We start from the raw sequence: 17,543 nt of genomic DNA, 5'->3' as shown, positions 1-17,543 counted from the left end.
ACAACAACCAAGTCCTAGCAATGGATTCTCAGGCCATGCGTCAGCCACATTCAGGTGCGATTCTTATCCCGTGATTGGTCAGAGCAGGTGGTGTCACAGTCTGAAAACCCGTGAAACCCCGGTTGTCATGGTGATTAGCTCCGCGGCACCGGGATCAAAACTCACGCTCGCGTTGTTTTTGCTTCGATAAGTAGAGGGCGAAATACCGGCATTATAGGAAATATCTGGTTGATTTGAAAGATAGAATATCGGACAACCCCAAAGATTTCGCTAGCAATGATTAATAGGAGTCAACTTCTGCTCTCCACGCCGCTTACTTTTTATTTGAGGTGCTCATTTTGTTTTGACGGCTTATCTGGCGCAGTGATGTGATACCTTTTCATGACCTTGCAAATCAAAATAACAAAGGTAAGGCTTGAGGTAAGACACCAGTGTGAATGTAAGCATCGGGCATCAACCAACAGCTGCTTATAAGTGCTGACCCGGGTATGAGCTTAAGAAGGGATGATGTTTTTGGATGTTATTTAAGGGAATATTAAGTAATTATTACTGTGTCATTGATCTGTGTCCTGCGTAGTGTCAAGCATCGTTTTGGTCGGGTATTGAATGCCATAGGATTGGCTAGAATATTAAAAACGACTGAACACCACTTTGGCTATCTTAGATGCATATGGTGTCATTTCCAAATGCATCGGCGGATAGTTCGGCAGAGCTGTTCACCCGGCACCAATAACGGTCCGTGTGACATGGGGTGGGATGCTGCTGGCTCCAGACCTGCCTGGCTCTGTACCCGCAGATGGGCAACGACATTAAAGCGTCCCACACCGTCAACGCATTCCACTCGTTAATGGCGTTGCAGTTCAGGAGCCGCCACGCACGTCCGCGGCTACGGGTCGGACCGCGGGTGTCCGTGAGCCTCAGGAGGTCGACCACCCGGCGCCATGACCCTAGCGCCGGTCACGGCGCCGGACGACGTGGCCGCCCGGCTCACTCTACGCAGCGAGAACTCCTGACCCTGGGACGCGGCCCGTGTCAGGAGTTTTCAGGTCAGGTCAGGGGCCCGGCCCCGCTCCTGACACGGCCCGTCGCCGAAGGCCTGCAGGAGCTGCTCTTCGATCCTGAAATGGTGTCCTGGTACCGGCACCAGCAAGAGCGGCCATCGACCAAGCTGCCGACCGGTGTGCCGGCCAACTCACTGACCGTGTGTCGTCTACTCGCAAATTATAATGCTTTGGTGTAAGCCCCACGCGAGAGAGCTCCCACGTGGTGCAACATCATGAACATGATGAACAAGCTGCCTGAGGCATCATGTCTTGAGCTGCAGCATCAAGACGTGTCCTATTCCGTATCAGGCCGTGTGTCAGATACATAAGTAGCGTAACCATGGTGACCTGAGGCCAATCAGTTGGTTTAAGCCGTTTACAGCGGAGTGGTTTGAACTAAATGTTATTACTTTCACAATCAACGTCAAAGTGGCAGGAGTTTGCTACGACTAACTCAGGCCTGAACGCTATTTAATCTTCAGTGGAATTATTTGCTTTTTTAATACTGGCAAACTGGCAACCCGAACAGACCGGGCCACCGTTGCTTACTGCGACGGACCGGCGCACGGCGATGCTGGCAAACATAATCGATTTGACCCGCAAAAAGCTATTTGCCTGGTTCCCGAATTTTTTTCCGGGATCCGGTCCCAGCCTGTTCTCGGTTGCTGGTACCGGAACCAAGAAGACCTAGAAGCTGGTTTGAAATTAATTCGGAGATGTAGCCAGAACCAGTATTCAGCGCTGAATTAAACAAATGTTTAGCCAATAATACGGCCGGGGACCCCGCAAGAATCCAGAGCCAGCCTGGAAATGTAATCAGGATCCAGCAACAACCGAGATGCAGCAAAAAGTCAAAGGCACCGACAAGAAGCAGGATCTTGCCTGGAAGCTTTGTTCGAAGCCATGACGTATTTACCTGGCGGGCTTACGTTATGCGCTCTGTACACGCATTAAAGATCAAATGTAAGACATATTTGACTTCAAACATAAGTTAAATGACAGAATGTTGTCAAATGATGACGAATGAGCCAACAGGAGTCGAAATCAAACGGCTCGTGAGTGAATTAATGGAAACCGAAAACAAGGGTATGGTGCTTGTGATGAACTAATTGGAACTATTAACCGTATGTTGAGCTTGTAAAAAATCGGTGAGAGCCAGGAGCCAAAACCTGGTGTTTCAAAACAATGAATGGGGTCCAGAAATCAGGGACTAGTGATGGTGAAAAAATCAAATGAAACCAGGGGCCTGGGAGCATCGTTTTGATGAGGGAAGTGGGAATCAGAAATCAACATTGAAAGCCAGATACATGTCTGCTGGTAACGGATCCGTAAAGATGAACCCGAACACAACTTGAGGGACAATGTCGGACGGGATATTTGGTATCCATCATAATTCATGTTTATCAGAATGTTGAGCAGATTGGTTATTGGTCAACATCAGGTAACATACTTCCTGTCCGTGGGTGCTGATTACAAGGAAAAATATCCGAACCCAACAAATCATTAATACCTTTCCCAAATGCCACCAGTTCTACAAGTTGCCTTCCGCTGTAATACCATGAACTCGCCGTAGTGGTGGTGCAACATTAGGTGGTTTTGGCCTCATAGTTGTCAGGCATGGGCAAGCACTTTTCAAAATTTGGGCAAGGAAATTGACACACCTATAGCTTAAGATGAATACCAGGTACGGAGAAAGAAAATCGCTTTTTAACCTGCACGTGTTGTAACTATTTTTCAGATCCCGGGTGTTCTGAACTTAGTTAAATTTTAAGAGAACACTGCATGGTAACTACATCACATACAATTTATTGCGTTTTGTGTGCACCAGCAAATTTATAAACAAGTGCATGAACTTAAATTGTATTGACATGCTTGCATGTCATTACAATTTTGGTTGGCATAGCAAGTGGGGTTTAATTTTGTGTCGACGCAACTTTCCCTGCCTAAGTTAAGCGTAAAGCTCCCAAAAAATTCGCGGCTGCTCCCAAAGCCATAGGCTCTACATTTGCGGAGATCAAGGCGTTCTGCCTTATTGTTTCTATAGCCTTGGTCGGGCCCATCGAGCCTGCTCCCTCAGCAGGGAACTCCAACTTCGCAGGATCCGCCACAGACAGGACCGAGGCTCTGCTCTATTCGGCAAACTTTCGAACAACCAGGAGCCCCTTCAGCAGTCATCTGTGAAGCTGCATCTTCATCTTCATCATCGCCCATACAACTGCCAAAAACTGTAGCTGTTTTTACAACTGTGCAGTTTAGACAACTGTCTTGTGTTCCTCTTGAGCCTCCAGAACCCCGTCGGTCAGCCTCATCTCTCGCGCGATGTTGATCAGGGCAACCTTAGCAACAAACCTAGAAGCAGTTTTTCATTTTAATCAGGAACAGAGCAAGAAACGACAGTTTGGTTGCGCGTTATGTGGGCGAATGGATAACCCTGCGTGCGATGTTCACCGTCATTTGTCGCGCATAACATCCACTGCTGTGTTTCCGTGTCCTCTTCTTCGAGATAAATGCCGTATGACACAAGAGATCGATTGCTAAGTTTTACTTTCGCGGATTCAACCTGTTCTTTTCCCTTTTGTATTTACTGTCCCGGCTAGCGGTTGTTTAGAATGCAACACTTCTTCAGCAAGATGCTCCTTACGACACGTGTGCTTCTTATCAATTATGCGATGTCTTCAAGCTGTATATACATCAGATTCGATTGGCGATTTTTCTGATGTTTTTCTGTTTGCATCGTGGCGAGAAAGCGATGACGCTTTTACCATTTGCGCGACACAAACCCTGTTTATTTAGGGAATTCGAAACGTTACCAGATCGATACCGAAACGCCCCTTCAACGGTTTTTCCGGCTTCACCTACAGTGACAAATGTGGCGCTTAGGCGCCGATAGACAACAAACGACGTCTCGCTGTTCTTCGCCGATCTTTTTCATCGGTACACGGCGATCTCAAACAAAAAAATACTTAGAATTGGGTATATATTTCGTGCCCCTGTTCCGTGAACACCACGACGAAAACCGGCACACTCAGAACGCTCGAACGCCGCGCACGCAATGGCCAGGAACCCTACGAGGGTTCGTGAAAAGACGCTTTTTGTTGCGCAAGGCGGCACACACCCCCGAGTCCGTGAATGACAAATATGGCAGCTTGGCTAATTTTGCCAGGATAGTCATGTTGTTATATGTTGGACCAAACAGGTTCCTTTAGATAGAACCTTTAATGGAAACGAGCGTATGTGAAGCTTAGCCTTTAAGGGAAGTCAAAGAGGCACGCTTTTGAACCAGAATCATCGACTACCATGCGAGCTTTCTGGTGTAATTGCTTAAAAGCAGTTAATTTTGGGCATCTCAGTAATCTCCATTTTTCTTTTTTGTCTTTGCTTCTTTCTGGAAGCGACACACAATACAATATTACAATATGCAAATATAGATACAGATTCACTCAGTTATCAACAACAAAAGCGATTAAAAAAACAACGCTTCATGGCATAGTATGATCTTCAGAAAAGCTCGACTAAAGGGCACAGTTAGCATAAAAAGTCCTTGGTGACAGGCAGCTGTGAAATAGCTGCCAGCTCTTCTGCGCGGACTGGTACTTCTCCGATGGCAGCCATGATACCATCCAGGTCGTTCTTAGCGATCCTTTGGACCTGTAAAGACAAGCTCGGGTTTTTTGTTTTTGTTTTTTTATTGCCCTCGGGTGAACTTTGCAGCTGTTTTGGCTCACCTGATTTACTCACGCGATTAGGCTACTTGTCAGAACTGAGCGCTTGGTTTGGTTAGAAAGTAGAGGACTCCAAAACGAAATGACGCGACAGCCTTATTACTAGTATACGTGTGAGAAATTACAATAAATAAGGAGGGAACTATTACGACTGAGTGGATCGCACTTCGCGGAGAACAAGATTATTCTAGTCATAAGTGTAGAGAGCAAGTAGTCCAGACAGAAAATATGAGAGTTTAGTAGCTGCTTGTCAAACAGGAATGAGACGCAGGTTTTCGTTGATGGATGCCATCTGGATGAGGAAGGAAATGACTATAGGATGCTGCTAATCCCACAACTCCAGTTTGTATGGAGTGTACGTAGGGCGTGTTTCCTGTTAGGGAAAAGGAGCGAATAAATGGGACTCGAGTTGGCACGGTTGCCACTTTACGAAGCGAAAAAGCTTAGTTTTCAGCGGCATTGCTAGAGGCGACTTGAAATAGGACTGATTTCAGGACATGACAACAGACTCAAGCAATCGATTTCATTCATCTATACGGCGGTATCTGAAAAATATCTTACTTGTCACTGTTTGAGTCATTCTACGAAAAAGCTTAAGACGTTAGCCTCTCGTTCCTCCGTCCGTTTATTTGAGAGCCCACAGAAGGCCGAACAAACAAGGCGTCTGGATCAATGGCACTCTTCCTGTTTATTTTTGCAGCTCTGAATGAGATGGCTCTTAGCAGTTCACACTGAAGCACATCTGAAGACCCGCAGTCAAGATTCATGGTCAAGGTCTTCCAATCCCTCAATGTTCCTGGTCCACATCCGTTGACCTGATTCAAGAAGACGGGCATGCGCCCAGGAACGCCCAAGGCAATGCTTCCGGGGCCTTTGGAGCCCTTTCCGAAGCACTCGAAGGATACCTGGGGGATTGAAGCATTTTAAGCTCTCGAGTTGATTTTCCGCCCGTAGTTGTCAGCACTTATAACGCGCACAGGCTCTGACGAGGGATAGCTCCTTTGCCGAGGTCAGCCGTGCAAGACCGCCCGGCAGACGACATCACCCACAGCTGAGCGCATCGAGACGAGCACGTCGTGCGAACTCACAGCTGTGGTTATCGCTCTGTGCCTGCGAACACCATGTGGCCTCATCATGTGTCGTACTGTTTGTTGTCGCTCATCACTCCAAGATGGCGGCTGCGACACCACGAAGGAGGAATGCTTCTGCTGACGTTTGCAAAAAAAGAAGTACTGCCTGTCATGCTGATTGGCTGCTCGCAATGGGAACGTCCATCTCGACCTTAGCGGGGAGTCGGTACAGCTTCCTTCGAAATACGCTTACCCAGTGCCTGAAACGTCAGGCACATTGAAGAAGAGTAAACGAGTCATAAGTCCATCCTAGGTACCTTAACTTTGCCTCAGGAAGGTGAAGATGTGGTGAAGGTGTGGTGAAGGAGGAGGTCAGGTATATAGGGCGGCAGAAAAGGCCGCTTACAGGCAAGCTGGTTACGAGTTCTGATGTCAATTTACTGCCACTCACCAAAGCCCTAGTGACATCACCTAAAAAAAGAAACGGGAAAGATTGGACCTCATCCCTCAAAGCCGAAGTGTAGAATATTGTCGATTTGAGCATCCCGCGTACCAGGTATGGATGCGCCTCTGCTGCCTTGCGCCCGTTTGAAGGATGCCAAGGTCGTGGACGATGGCGCGTGCGGGGCTGCGTGATGTGGAGAGTCGAGGGACGGTTTGGCGTCGTTGATGGTAGCGGTCGGTCGTGTATGGTAACACGCGGTCGGGCGCTGGTAGGCGGCGGTCGGTCGTGTACGGTAACACGCGGTCGGGCGCTGGTAGGCGGCTGACCGATTCTCCTGCAAACTGTTGAACTTGAGTCAATAGAAATGCTCAAAGCCCGTAAGTGTGTGGACATAAGGTCCTCAAGGACCACGGATGGGCGAGGAGCAGCACACGGTGGTACAAAGACGTGCACGACCACGATGTCAGTGCTCTTGAATAGTAAGAACGCCGCTTGATGTTGAAATCGACGCTTGCAGTGGTCGATGTCTCATCGTCTTACCTCTGCCTGCTGAGTTCGCGCAGGTGGATCCGCCCTGGGCCGTCACCAGCAGCGCAGGCAGGGGAGGGGCGGCATAAGGCACGTGCCCCCCCCCCTCATGAGGTCCCCAAGGGCCCTTCGGGCCAATGTGGACCGGCCATTAAGGAACCGATTTTGATGCTCGAAGGGGCGCACAGCTCACTTGAGGTTGTATCAAGGAGCCTGCAGTGCCGGACCCTCAATTGCCGGTCGGAGGACCCGGAGGACCCCGCGCTGATGAGGGGCACTGGAGTTAATGACGGCACTAACATCGATAAGGCACAGGGCCTGAGAGCCCATTTTCCGAGCAGGGCAAGGTCGGTACCGCAGTCTGCACTGGCCGGTGCCTCTGAGACATTTAGGGGCCTCCTGTGTCCGCCGTGGGCTTACAGCGCTTAACAGGAGCTTCGTGTTAGCAAGAGGCCCTGAGTCGGGCAGGGGCAGTGTTCGAGGGGGCCCGAAAGCAATCCCGACCCGTAAGGCTTTGGCTTCAAAGGTCAGTTGGGGGAACTTTGGCACCGAGTGAGGACTCCTTGGGACAATAGCGGCCTCTATTTCGACCACAGGCACACAAACATCTAGCAATAACCAACACCGAACAGTTAGCTCTGTGCCAGTCTGGGTCTTATGTGCCCATTACCCAAGCAGGAGCAGGGCCGGGGCCCGCAAATTGTATTGGTCCGGGTGCCTGAACCAGTAAGGGGGTCTGTGTGTGTAAGGGACCCATAGTACCCAACAGGGGGTCCTGTGTTGGCAATGAGCTCCGAATCGGCCAAGAGAACATTTGCTGGACAGGGACATGCACGTGACCCCGAATGCTGGAGGGACTCCTGCACTGACCGCGGCCCTCTGAAAACGGAAGGAGATGTGATAACTTATGATCAGACTCAACAATAAAATAATGGAAGGGCCTTGTGTCTGTCAGGTCCCCCAGCACCGAAGGCTGGTCCTCCAAACCATTTTAGCCCAGGGGCCGTTAGGCCGAACTGGGGTCTTTGTGCCAATTAATGGGACCGCCTGCAAGGAAAAGGAATCTGGTCGCGACATTTCGGGGTTCTGAGTCAATCCGAGGCCATCTGCCCGCTTCAGAGACTCTCTCACCTCAGGCAGGGGATCAATGTATGACGGATTCCCCCCAGGGCGTGCGGGTTGACCAGGAACCTTGCCCCCGTGTCGCTGGGGTGACAGCCAGTAGGCACGCGAAGCGAACAGCCTTGAACGCGAACAGCCACGTGTCCGATAGTATTCTACTCATGGTGTCTTTTGAGCTGAGAAAGGTGCCCAGTCTCGTAAGTGTTTAATGAGAACGTGTGGAATGATGCCAACCAGGCGCGCAGCCAGAGCTTTGGCACAGACGGGCGCATAGTTAACGAAGGACACCCTGATAGTAAAAGCCCCACCCCCAAAAAAAAATCGCAGGGTATGGTCCATTTATTAATGAGGGCATGTTTTCCTTTGATATTACTCATTTTTACCTTCTATAACTGGAATAGAAGCCAGAGGCTACCGAGAGACTAACTCTGCCTGAATTTTATGGTCAATAACTTGAAAAAAATCATGCGTAAACGACTGCATGACATAAATCGCCGGGGTCCTTCATTTTACAATGGTCCAGCATATTTTTTCTACAAAAAAGTACACTTGGAATCTTTGTCAGGAACTGAATCTGGGCTGTACAGGAATATTAAGGACCCCACGAATGTGAATAGAAATGGGTCAGCAATTTGTACTAATATGGCTAAGTAATGTTTATCTGACAATGTTCAAAGCACAGTTTTTAACCGATTAGTCACACAAATTATGTTAACTAGTTTCAAGCAAGAAATGGCAACAAACCCCGATGCCGGGCGTTGCAGTCTCCATTGGCCGCGCACGTTTGGCCTCGTGGCTAACATTAAGCTGTGGCCAACGGGTTGACGAAAACGACACATTTGAAAAGTACTGTTGTGTAGGTGATTAGTTGCCCTCTGTCCTGCCAGCATGGTCAGCGTCCTGGTGGCACAGTGGTTTAGCGCCTGCGCTGTAAGCGCGTACGCATTTCTTGACGGGTTCGAATCTCAAGAGTGGCGGCCTTTCTTTTGCAAGGAGACCTTTTATTTTCGCGTCTGTTCTCGAAGCTACGTGGTCACGTGACCCGGCCAATCACAGGACAGGGAGTAGGTCATGCCTGGGGTCGGGGTCGGCGGTGGATCAGTGGTGGTCCGGGCGGCGCCGGGGAAGGTAAGTCAGCTCTCGTTGAAATTCACGACGTAGCTGGCTCCTTTCCCTCCGCTCCCTTTAACTGCCACTCCGGTCCTTCTACCCTCAGCTCTCGTTAATATTCATGACCTAGCTGGCTCCTCTCCCTTGGTTCCCTTGACTCCGACTCCGGTTCTTCTACCCTCCGCTGTCGTTGATATACACGACGTCCCTCAGCGTGTCCTTGTCAACATTGCTATTCACGATGTTGACACAGCTTTAGTGGCCGTTATTGTTACCGACGACTGCTACCTCCCCTGGGGATTATAGTCGCCATGTACTCTTACCGAACACGGTCTAGCGATGTGGGAAATTTTGATGACTTCATGCCTATATGCTCCTGTGATTAATATACCCTATTTTGGTTAAACGCCTTTGGTCCACTAGAGATTAAATCGAGCCCGCCCAACATAACAGTACTTATGAAGGCTTTGAGACATCAAATCTTACAATTAGAAGGTAGTTCATCGTATCTTTTGCCTGTGCAATTTTAAGATTGATGATAACGAACGGAGAAGGCTGCGCGAAGCAGTATTTTAATCTGGAAATGGAACTGAAAGTGTAAAGATAGAATTAAAATTTTTCGTATTATTTTAGCTAATAATCTGTCCGGCAGGCAGCCTCAAAGTTGTAAAAATCTTGCGCCCATCTTTAACGGCACGAAAATGCCACCCTTGATGGTACGAACATTTTTTAGACCATTCGGATCGGGTCGTCGCCTAGTGTTGCCACAAGGCCGGAGCTGCTCGACGTCCGGGAACTGCAACGCCTGGACTCGGGTTTTATTTCTAAGACTGGCGAGCACGCATGTTCAAAGCTGTTTTACATACCTTTTTTCGGTAATCGATCCTGGCTGAAGGTTAAAAGGCAACTTCCCCTCCCGCCTGCCGGGCGCGGCTGTCTCAGACTCCCAGCCGGACGGGGATTAAGAAGCCCATGGGGCATGTCTGTTGCGGTCCATGTCCTTAATACAACTCGAAATGACTACTAGAATCTACCCTATAGGGCAAGCTCCCATGTAAAAAGCGGATTAGTTTTGACCTAAGTCTTACCTTTATTCCTGACCCCAGTTCAATGGAATTTTTTGTCATTCTAAACTTCATTGTTTGTTTGCCTGAGAAACTTTGTCAGAAATATGTGACTTCTTCTACTCCATTGTCGCATCAGATTGAACACTTCCCTAGAAATGACCTTTGCTGATAACCGCGGTGTAAATTTGATCAGTCATTGGTCGACTTTACGAGGTACATCTATTGTTTTGCACCAAAAGATCCACTGCCCAATGGCCCGCAGCTATGCAAAGTTTGAAGGAACCCCACCCCAGCTTATGGTAACGGCCGCTTCCTTCAGTTTAGCAACTTCAAAATACAAACAGATTGTCATTTTTCTGTGGCTTCTGGGTCTTGTTCCAGTTAAAGGGAATGCCGACACTTGAAGATATTAAAGTAAGCATCGGATGTGATGAAAAAGCACACTTCACGTAACGTTTGTATGACGCTGAGGTGCTGTCAAACTTACCGTGCGAAATTACTGCCCTAGCACCTACCTAATGCTTCAGCTTGCCGTGACATTGCAGTGACGATGCTGGAAAGATTTTTCGGGCCAAATGTCGTTATGGGCGCGTGTTTTGGCCTTTTTGCGGTATTATTTGCGTATCTATCCATGGCTTTTAGAAGTTCATTTGCATTCAAATATTCGGTCATGACGTTATTCTTAAGTTTGTCGATTGTAAGTCTTATTTCCGTAATAACTAGCAACCATGCCTAACTCCTTGTACTATGTAGCACAAAGCGTGGTCCTCTAATTCTGTTCGTTGCTCAATCTTGCATCCTCGCGACGCCCCGCTTGTCCGGGGCGGGCTGCATGCGTCAGCCACGAGTGGGCCAAGACCCCCTAGGAAGGGGACCCCAACCGAGTGCCCAGCGCGCACCCCGAGGCGTCCCGCGTGGACTAATGCTCGGCCGTTGCCCCCCCCCCCCCCAAGGCGCGTGTATGTAGTCCTGTCCCACTGTTATCCATTTTCCTTCATCACATAGCCCTGAAATGATCATGTCTGGCCGAAAGGGCTCGAGTTCAAACAACCAATCGGGATTGAAACTCGCACAGTTTGCTCATCATGGCTTCACAGCCAGTTAACATCCACTCTGCTTGGAAATCGTGCTCATGGACACCAGATCTGGACGGCCCGACGACATCACTTCCGCTTGGCCTTGGACGCCGCATGGCCCATGAGGTGGCAGAATTTGAGCGGCGTTGCTATGACGTCACGCATGGCTGATGTCTCGCAATAGATTCCGCAGAATAGTCCACTCGTCTTCGCGGGCTTGTAGCTAAAAAAATAGAGGGTTTTAAGTCTCTAGAAGAGTAGGTGAGTTGCACCAAATTATCTTCATAATGGCTATCTCAATTCAAAATCGTACACAACAGCGGGATGCTGCCTCTGCAGAAGATAAAAATAGACATAACAAATAATAATGCCACCTCGATATGAAGCTGGCCACATTCGGCTATGTTGGGTAAATTGCGGGGGAGCTTTTGCAGTCAGGTGGCCGTGTGTCAGCTCTGCCGCCCCCCCCCCCCCCCTTATCAAGGCCCTGGCCTCGCCCCTGGCCGCCGCGGTGCAGCAGACTGCGGCCTCCCTCTGAGCACTTAAAACAGACAGAGCCGGCGCGCAGATGGCAGTGTGCTGGGCAAACGGTCGAGAGCAGGTCACGCAGTCGGGTAGTGAAAAACGAGGTAAGTCCTCACATGCATTCCCACTGAGAACTCCGAAATGTTTTCGCTGATGGGTGGTGATCGGTGATCAGTGATCAAGTGTGATTTGGATACACTGGTCGTCGGTTGACACCGTATCCTCTGTGCCAATGTGGAGGTGCGAAGGGTAAGCCGCGAAGGCTAGGTGCGAGGTGCGAAGGCTTTGCTTATCACAATAATCGGCTGCTTATTCTTGTGACGTCATGCTGACGTCATGCCGCTTCATGTTTGTGTGGGATGGAGTTTGAAACCCTTCCGGTATGGCTGAGTGTTTGCGTAAGTATGCTTCTTCCTTTCACTGCTGTGGTTAAACAAACGTGGAACAAAACGGATGTAGCTAACGGCAAGTTAGTGTTTATTGCCCCGGTACCGGTAATGCAGTGGGCAATCTGCGCATCTTAGAAGCCGGAGGTACGGGGTTCGATTCTCCGCGGGATGCGCCCTTCCTGCCAGGGTGAGAGGCAGGCGACGTCATATAGCCTCAGCAGCTGAGTGCGTCGCAAAGCCCCAGTAACAAAGAGCATTTAGCCTAGGGAGCTTAGGGAGCAAGAGCACCTCCCCCCCCCGCCAAACTGTCGTTTAGCGAGCTATAGGTCGTTGGAAAATGATTCGTGGCCGCGTGGTCGGTGGTGGCGGGGAGAGGGGGGGGGGGGGGACAAGCATGTCGCACAGTCGCATGGCACCCTCATACGCCGCTGGCGGTAATAATTATGACGTACATAACATTGTAATTAGTCTTCGCTAACAGCGGCGCTATACGCTACATATAATTGATCATCTTCTTCCGCAAATCAGCGAGCCTGGCCCGCCACTGGGCTTTAGCTCGGACAGTGCAGTGATGAAGTTCCATCAGGCGTCCACTGCTGTAACACTCCCAGGTTGCGGCGAATATCCACTCCGCGCGAGGGCAGACGATTGCAAAAAGTTGAGGTTTCTGGACGGTGTCGCCGAGCTCACAAAACATATTCCACTACAAGAACTTTTGAAAATGTGCGATGTTGTGATGCGATGCTATGGATGGCTTGGTAGGGAAGGACCACACAAGTATCCGTCTACCCCGTCTGGATTGTGGCGCACGGCTTGTGAAGGCTGCTGATCTGCCTTAGCTGGGCAGTGTCTCAAACTTCAGGGGAAACACTCATGGTGGAATATGAGTCGCACGCCTTTCTAGACCCAGTGGCCCGCCAGCGGCCTGCCTCCGGCATCCAAGGTCTGAGGGAGCGTGGACAGTGGCCTGTTGGACTTTCTGCATGTGCTCAGAATAGGGTCGCAATATTTCGGATCTGTATCATGTCAGTCTCCAAACTCCCATCTGATCCTGATCAGGTTCTGTGTGATCTGAGAGCCACGCCTGAGATTGAGAGGCCTTTCCTACCGCCCGGCAGTCGTGTTTTTACAGTGATAAAGTGTTCTGTGATGACCGCCGTCGCCGGCTGTGTTGCAGACCGAAGATGCCGGCTCTCAAGCTGATCTACTTTGACGGGATGGGCCGGGCCGAGCCGTTGCGCTGGATCCTGGCCGCCGGTAACGTGCCCTTCGACGAGCAGAAGTTCGGCTTCGAGGAGTGGCCCGCCGTGAAGCCAGGTCAGCGAGGCGATGAACGGCAGACGGACATGCCGGCAGGCCGAGAAACGGACAGCAACAGGCGGAACAACTCACACAAAAACAAACCGCCAGTAGGGTGTCATACTGATTCCCGCTCTTCAATAAAGCCGTAAATCTGGGCTAATCATCGAATGACATCACGTAAGCTAAACTGTATGTACCTGGAGAGATCTGCAACTCTTATCTGACACGCCAAAAGGTCATGTTGTCCACGTGCGTTTGCTGTGGGTTTTAGTTTGGAAGTGGAGTTTGCATAGTTTGTCCGGGTGCACTTACGGTAGTTTTCCGACCCTTTTCCTGGAAGGTACGCCCGTGGATTAAACTGCCGGGTTGTCCGCTTGCAGGCATGCCTTACGGCTACGTGCCTGTCCTGATGGTGGACGGCCAGCCGTTGAGCGAGACAATGGCGATAGCGCGGTACGTCGGCACCCTCGCGGGCCTCGTCTCCAAGGATCCGCTGAAGAACGCCTTCGGAGACGAGGCGGCGGACACCATGGCCGAGGTGGTCACCAAGTACTTCGATGTGGTGTAAGGCTAATGTCTCCGTCATCTCTAGACGTGGTGCGGGGCGGTCAAGGACGCATTTGCGAACATTCTGTTTGTAGCCACCATAAGTCACTCGTAGCCATGTCCATGACCCCATTAGCGTCAGCTACGTCGCCTCTTACCACTTCTCTACATCACCCTCTTCTGGCGGAAAACCGATAGCGGTAATGGTGTCTAAGAAGTTGAGACATGGTGTGGGTGCTGTACAGGGGCTGCAGTTCAAGCCAGGTGCGGCTCTCATGATGAGACAGATTTGGGGTTTACCAGAGAGTTTTACCAGACAGTTGTCTGGAGGGTATCGGGCCTGTCATGCAACCATTTACGCTCACGGAGTGAACATTGTTATGGACAATGGGAAGCAAACAACATTGTTCTCTACCGGACGGTAGTGAAGAAGTTGATGCAATTTGGCAGAATGGGAGCCCGCGCTACATGTGATAAAGTAAGCGAGGAAATTATCGATGCTTCGCAGTAATGAACCATTGTGCAGCCAGTAACTGCCAGCGTGCGTTTGGCTTATCAGATGCGTTAGAGCTCACATCCCTACCGAGATTTGTTCCGCCTTACACTGCCTGAAAGGCTCTTCAGCTCTGTGGCAGGCGCTTTTGCCATTTTTATAATGAATTGGAAAAGGAGTACTAATTTTGATAAAGAATAAGATGAAGTTGAAAGATTTGTAGCACTCTTTTGGCCCTTGTGTTGTCTTGTGTCAAAAACAAAACACAAATCCGTCCACTTGGTGTTGCTTGTCTTTTACCGCTGCTATTGACTAGCTTCAGAATATAAAAGACCATTGCTCGAAAAAAGTGCGCAGTTGTCAAAGACATCTTCATTCCGGCTAGAGCACAAGATTATCAAGAGCACACGTGCCTAACGAGCACCGCCCAGCCGACTTGATGCCTAGCGAGCGCTGCCCAGCTCACTTGGTGCCTAGCGAGCGCTGCCCAGTTGACGTGGTGCCTAGCGAGCGCTGCCCAGCTGACCTGGCACCTAGCGGGCGCCGCCCAGCTGACCTGGTGCCTAGCGAACGCTGCCCAGCTGACTTGGTGCCTAGCGAGCGATGCCCGGCTGACTTGGTGCCTAGCGAGAGCTGCCCAGCTGACCTGGTGCCTAGCGAGCGCTGCCCAGCTGACCTGGCACCTAGCGGGCGCCGCCCAGCTGACCTGGTGCCTAGCGAGCGCTGCCCAGCTGACTTGGTGCCTAGCGAGCGCTGCCCAGCTGACTTGGCGCCTAGCGAGCGTTGCCCAGCTAACTTGGTGCCGCTCAGTTTCTCCGCGTCACGTGACGTTGCAGTCCCAGAGAGTGACACCGGAATCCCTCGGGGCTCAGAATCGGGCTACATAGCTGAAAGATGCGTCCATAGCCGTAACGGTTCATTTCACAGGTCTGTTTGCTTCACCAGTTCGCCGCAGTTTGCTCCCACTCCTTGTGTTGCTGGGATCCTTCGCTATCACGTGGCGCATGACAGCGCGTTTTTATTTCAGGTTTGGTACGGAGGAGCAGAAGAAGGCGGCTGGAGTCGAGTCGCCGTTCAAAGAGTTCCTCCCGGCCCTGTTTAAGGTCTGGGAGTCGAGGATGAAGGGGGCGTTCCTCGCTGACGACAAGGTGATTGATTGGGACTCGTGTCTCAGGATTTATTGGGACTCTTGTCTCAGGTTCATGTGTTGATGTGTATGCGCCATTGCTGGAGACACCCTCTCGTGGCGCAGCGCACGCACACGTCTCAGTTAGACAGAGAAATGCACACGAGCAAGGTGCTCATTTGCGCACGACATAACTTACGCGCATTTGAATCTCACTAGGTCTGGTGCTCACTTTTGGCTAAGAAAAACTTTAACCGGCTTAGTCCTCCATCAGGCGTAGCGGTCTCAATGGCTTTAAGGGTCACATGAAATTGTACAAACCTGAAAATTACTGTCATTATAAGAGCGCGTGGTGTTCACCTGCTACCCCATCATGTGAACTGTACCTAAGGCCTGTGGACCTGACATATGGCCTTGGTCTGTCACCTGTGAACCCGAAATAAGGTCGCTGAACCTTGCCTATGACCTGCGAACCTAACATGTGACCTGCAAACCTGGTCTTTGGCTTGTGAACCAAAGCTGTTCTCTTTGAACGTGACCTGTTTACTTAGTCTGTGCCCTCTGATCCTGACCAAGAAACCTGACCCTGTTTGTGAACATGTTACAGCCGATGTGGCAGGACGTGTTTGTGGGCCACTGGATCTCCCGCCTGGAGGAGGCCCAGCCCGACGTGTTGTCCAAGTTCCCCAAGCTGGCCGGCCAGAAGAACAAGGTGCTGGCCCTGGACGGCATCAAGAAGTATCTGGCTAACCCACCAAAATACAGCCTCCAGCTTTAGAGCGGCCAACGCAGAGCGTGCCGGACCTGCGCGCGCCGAACGAGAGCGCATGCGCACTGCGTGCTCTCTGCGGCACAGAGCGGTGACATGGTGTTGTCCTGGCGCGCCAGCGGCCACGACTGCTGTGTGCACGCTGGTTATTTCTCTGCCTCAGCCAAACTGGTTCACGGGCGTCACCCAGGCGTCAGATGGAGCATTGTTCTGTCACCGCGACACATGAATATAATTATGCAACCTGGCATTAGGACATTGCTTTTGGCTTCAGAATCACTGACTGCTATGAGCGTGACAACTATGCGCTGTTCGTGCTCAACAGCGGTAGTATTGTAACGTGGCTAGCGAATAGTCTTGTGGATGTGTGTGGCACTCAGGGAGCCGTTGATTTCGGCACCAGAGCAAACCAACGTTGGCAAATTACCCTTCGGTTCTAGCTTTGCGAAAAGATTGAGGTAAGATAGTGTACATGCTAACGCACCAGACGGGGACGATACTCAGAACAATTATCCCATCCGTGACACTTTGACTCGTTAGGAACAGGGGACTTTGCAATCAGCGCTTACGTTTACTTTACTACTAACACCGTCATTCAACTTTAGCCTTCGGGGTAACTTTAGCCAAACTGTGGTTCAGACCTTGAATCCGTCATGTACATGTCATGTCTCAAAGTGGGGATTACAAACTCTACCCGCGTGAGTTACATTCTGATAAGACTAATTTGTAGTTGAACAGCAGTAATTTGGCCAATCAGAAATCATTATTTTGCGGCTTCAAACACTCTGTTCAAATTTCCTCAGAAATGGGGTGAATTTGATGATACCCCTAGACAAGTAGGAAGAGCTAACACAGCAAAAGTGGGCACTTCTGTACAACCTTTTAGGCTTCTGCTGTCATGGCCCACTTAGTATTTCATGATTTATTGTTTCCTCTTTACTGGAGCTTCGGCTAAAAGTGAGGAAGGGTGGCTAAAGTTGGTATCATGCAGACTTTAGCCACCCCTGTTTCCTTGAATGGAACCTTGGGAGGTATGATTTCAGTCATTAAGCAGTGGATACACAAGTGAAACTCTACATAATGCTCTACATAACCTTTCTGCGTTTTTTTTTAGTGTCATGATCTTTCCTCATCCATGCGTTTCTGTTCCAGGCCAAAGCCTAGTCCATAAGGTATCCTGCTATGCACCATGCCTCATCCTCATCCCTAG

At 50.3% G+C, this 17,543-nt stretch overlaps 1 protein-coding gene across 1 annotated transcript; it reads left to right on the top strand.

Moving 5' to 3' along the window:
• The first annotated feature begins 11,736 nt into the window (after positions 1-11,736).
• On the top strand, positions 11,737-16,589 carry LOC119104621 (glutathione S-transferase). Its single transcript, XM_037228339.1, has 5 exons — positions 11,737-11,812; positions 13,275-13,414; positions 13,780-13,963; positions 15,466-15,586; positions 16,172-16,589. Exons 2-5 carry the CDS (start codon positions 13,282-13,284, stop codon positions 16,340-16,342), a joined length of 609 nt encoding a protein of 202 aa, XP_037084234.1. The 5' UTR covers positions 11,737-11,812; positions 13,275-13,281; the 3' UTR covers positions 16,343-16,589.
• The last annotated feature ends 954 nt before the right edge of the window (positions 16,590-17,543 follow it).

The sequence above is a fragment of the Pollicipes pollicipes genome, unplaced genomic scaffold (assembly GCF_011947565.3).
Source record: "Pollicipes pollicipes isolate AB1234 unplaced genomic scaffold, Ppol_2.1 Scaffold_6052;HRSCAF=7182_pilon_pilon_pilon, whole genome shotgun sequence".
Lineage (NCBI taxonomy): Eukaryota > Metazoa > Arthropoda > Thecostraca > Pollicipedomorpha > Pollicipedidae > Pollicipes > Pollicipes pollicipes.
This window is presented reverse-complemented; position numbering and strand designations above follow the sequence as displayed.

Bases quoted from the DNA above. Each gene is read 5' to 3' on its own strand.
- LOC119104621 (XM_037228339.1), top strand. From the start codon at position 13,282: ATGCCGGCTCTCAAGCTGATCTACTTTGACGGGATGGGCCGGGCCGAG. The intron at 13,415-13,779 runs GTCAGCGAGGCG...GTCCGCTTGCAG, and splicing joins GTGGCCCGCCGTGAAGCCAG to GCATGCCTTACGGCTACGTG. The intron at 15,587-16,171 runs GTGATTGATTGG...AACATGTTACAG, and splicing joins CGTTCCTCGCTGACGACAAG to CCGATGTGGCAGGACGTGTT.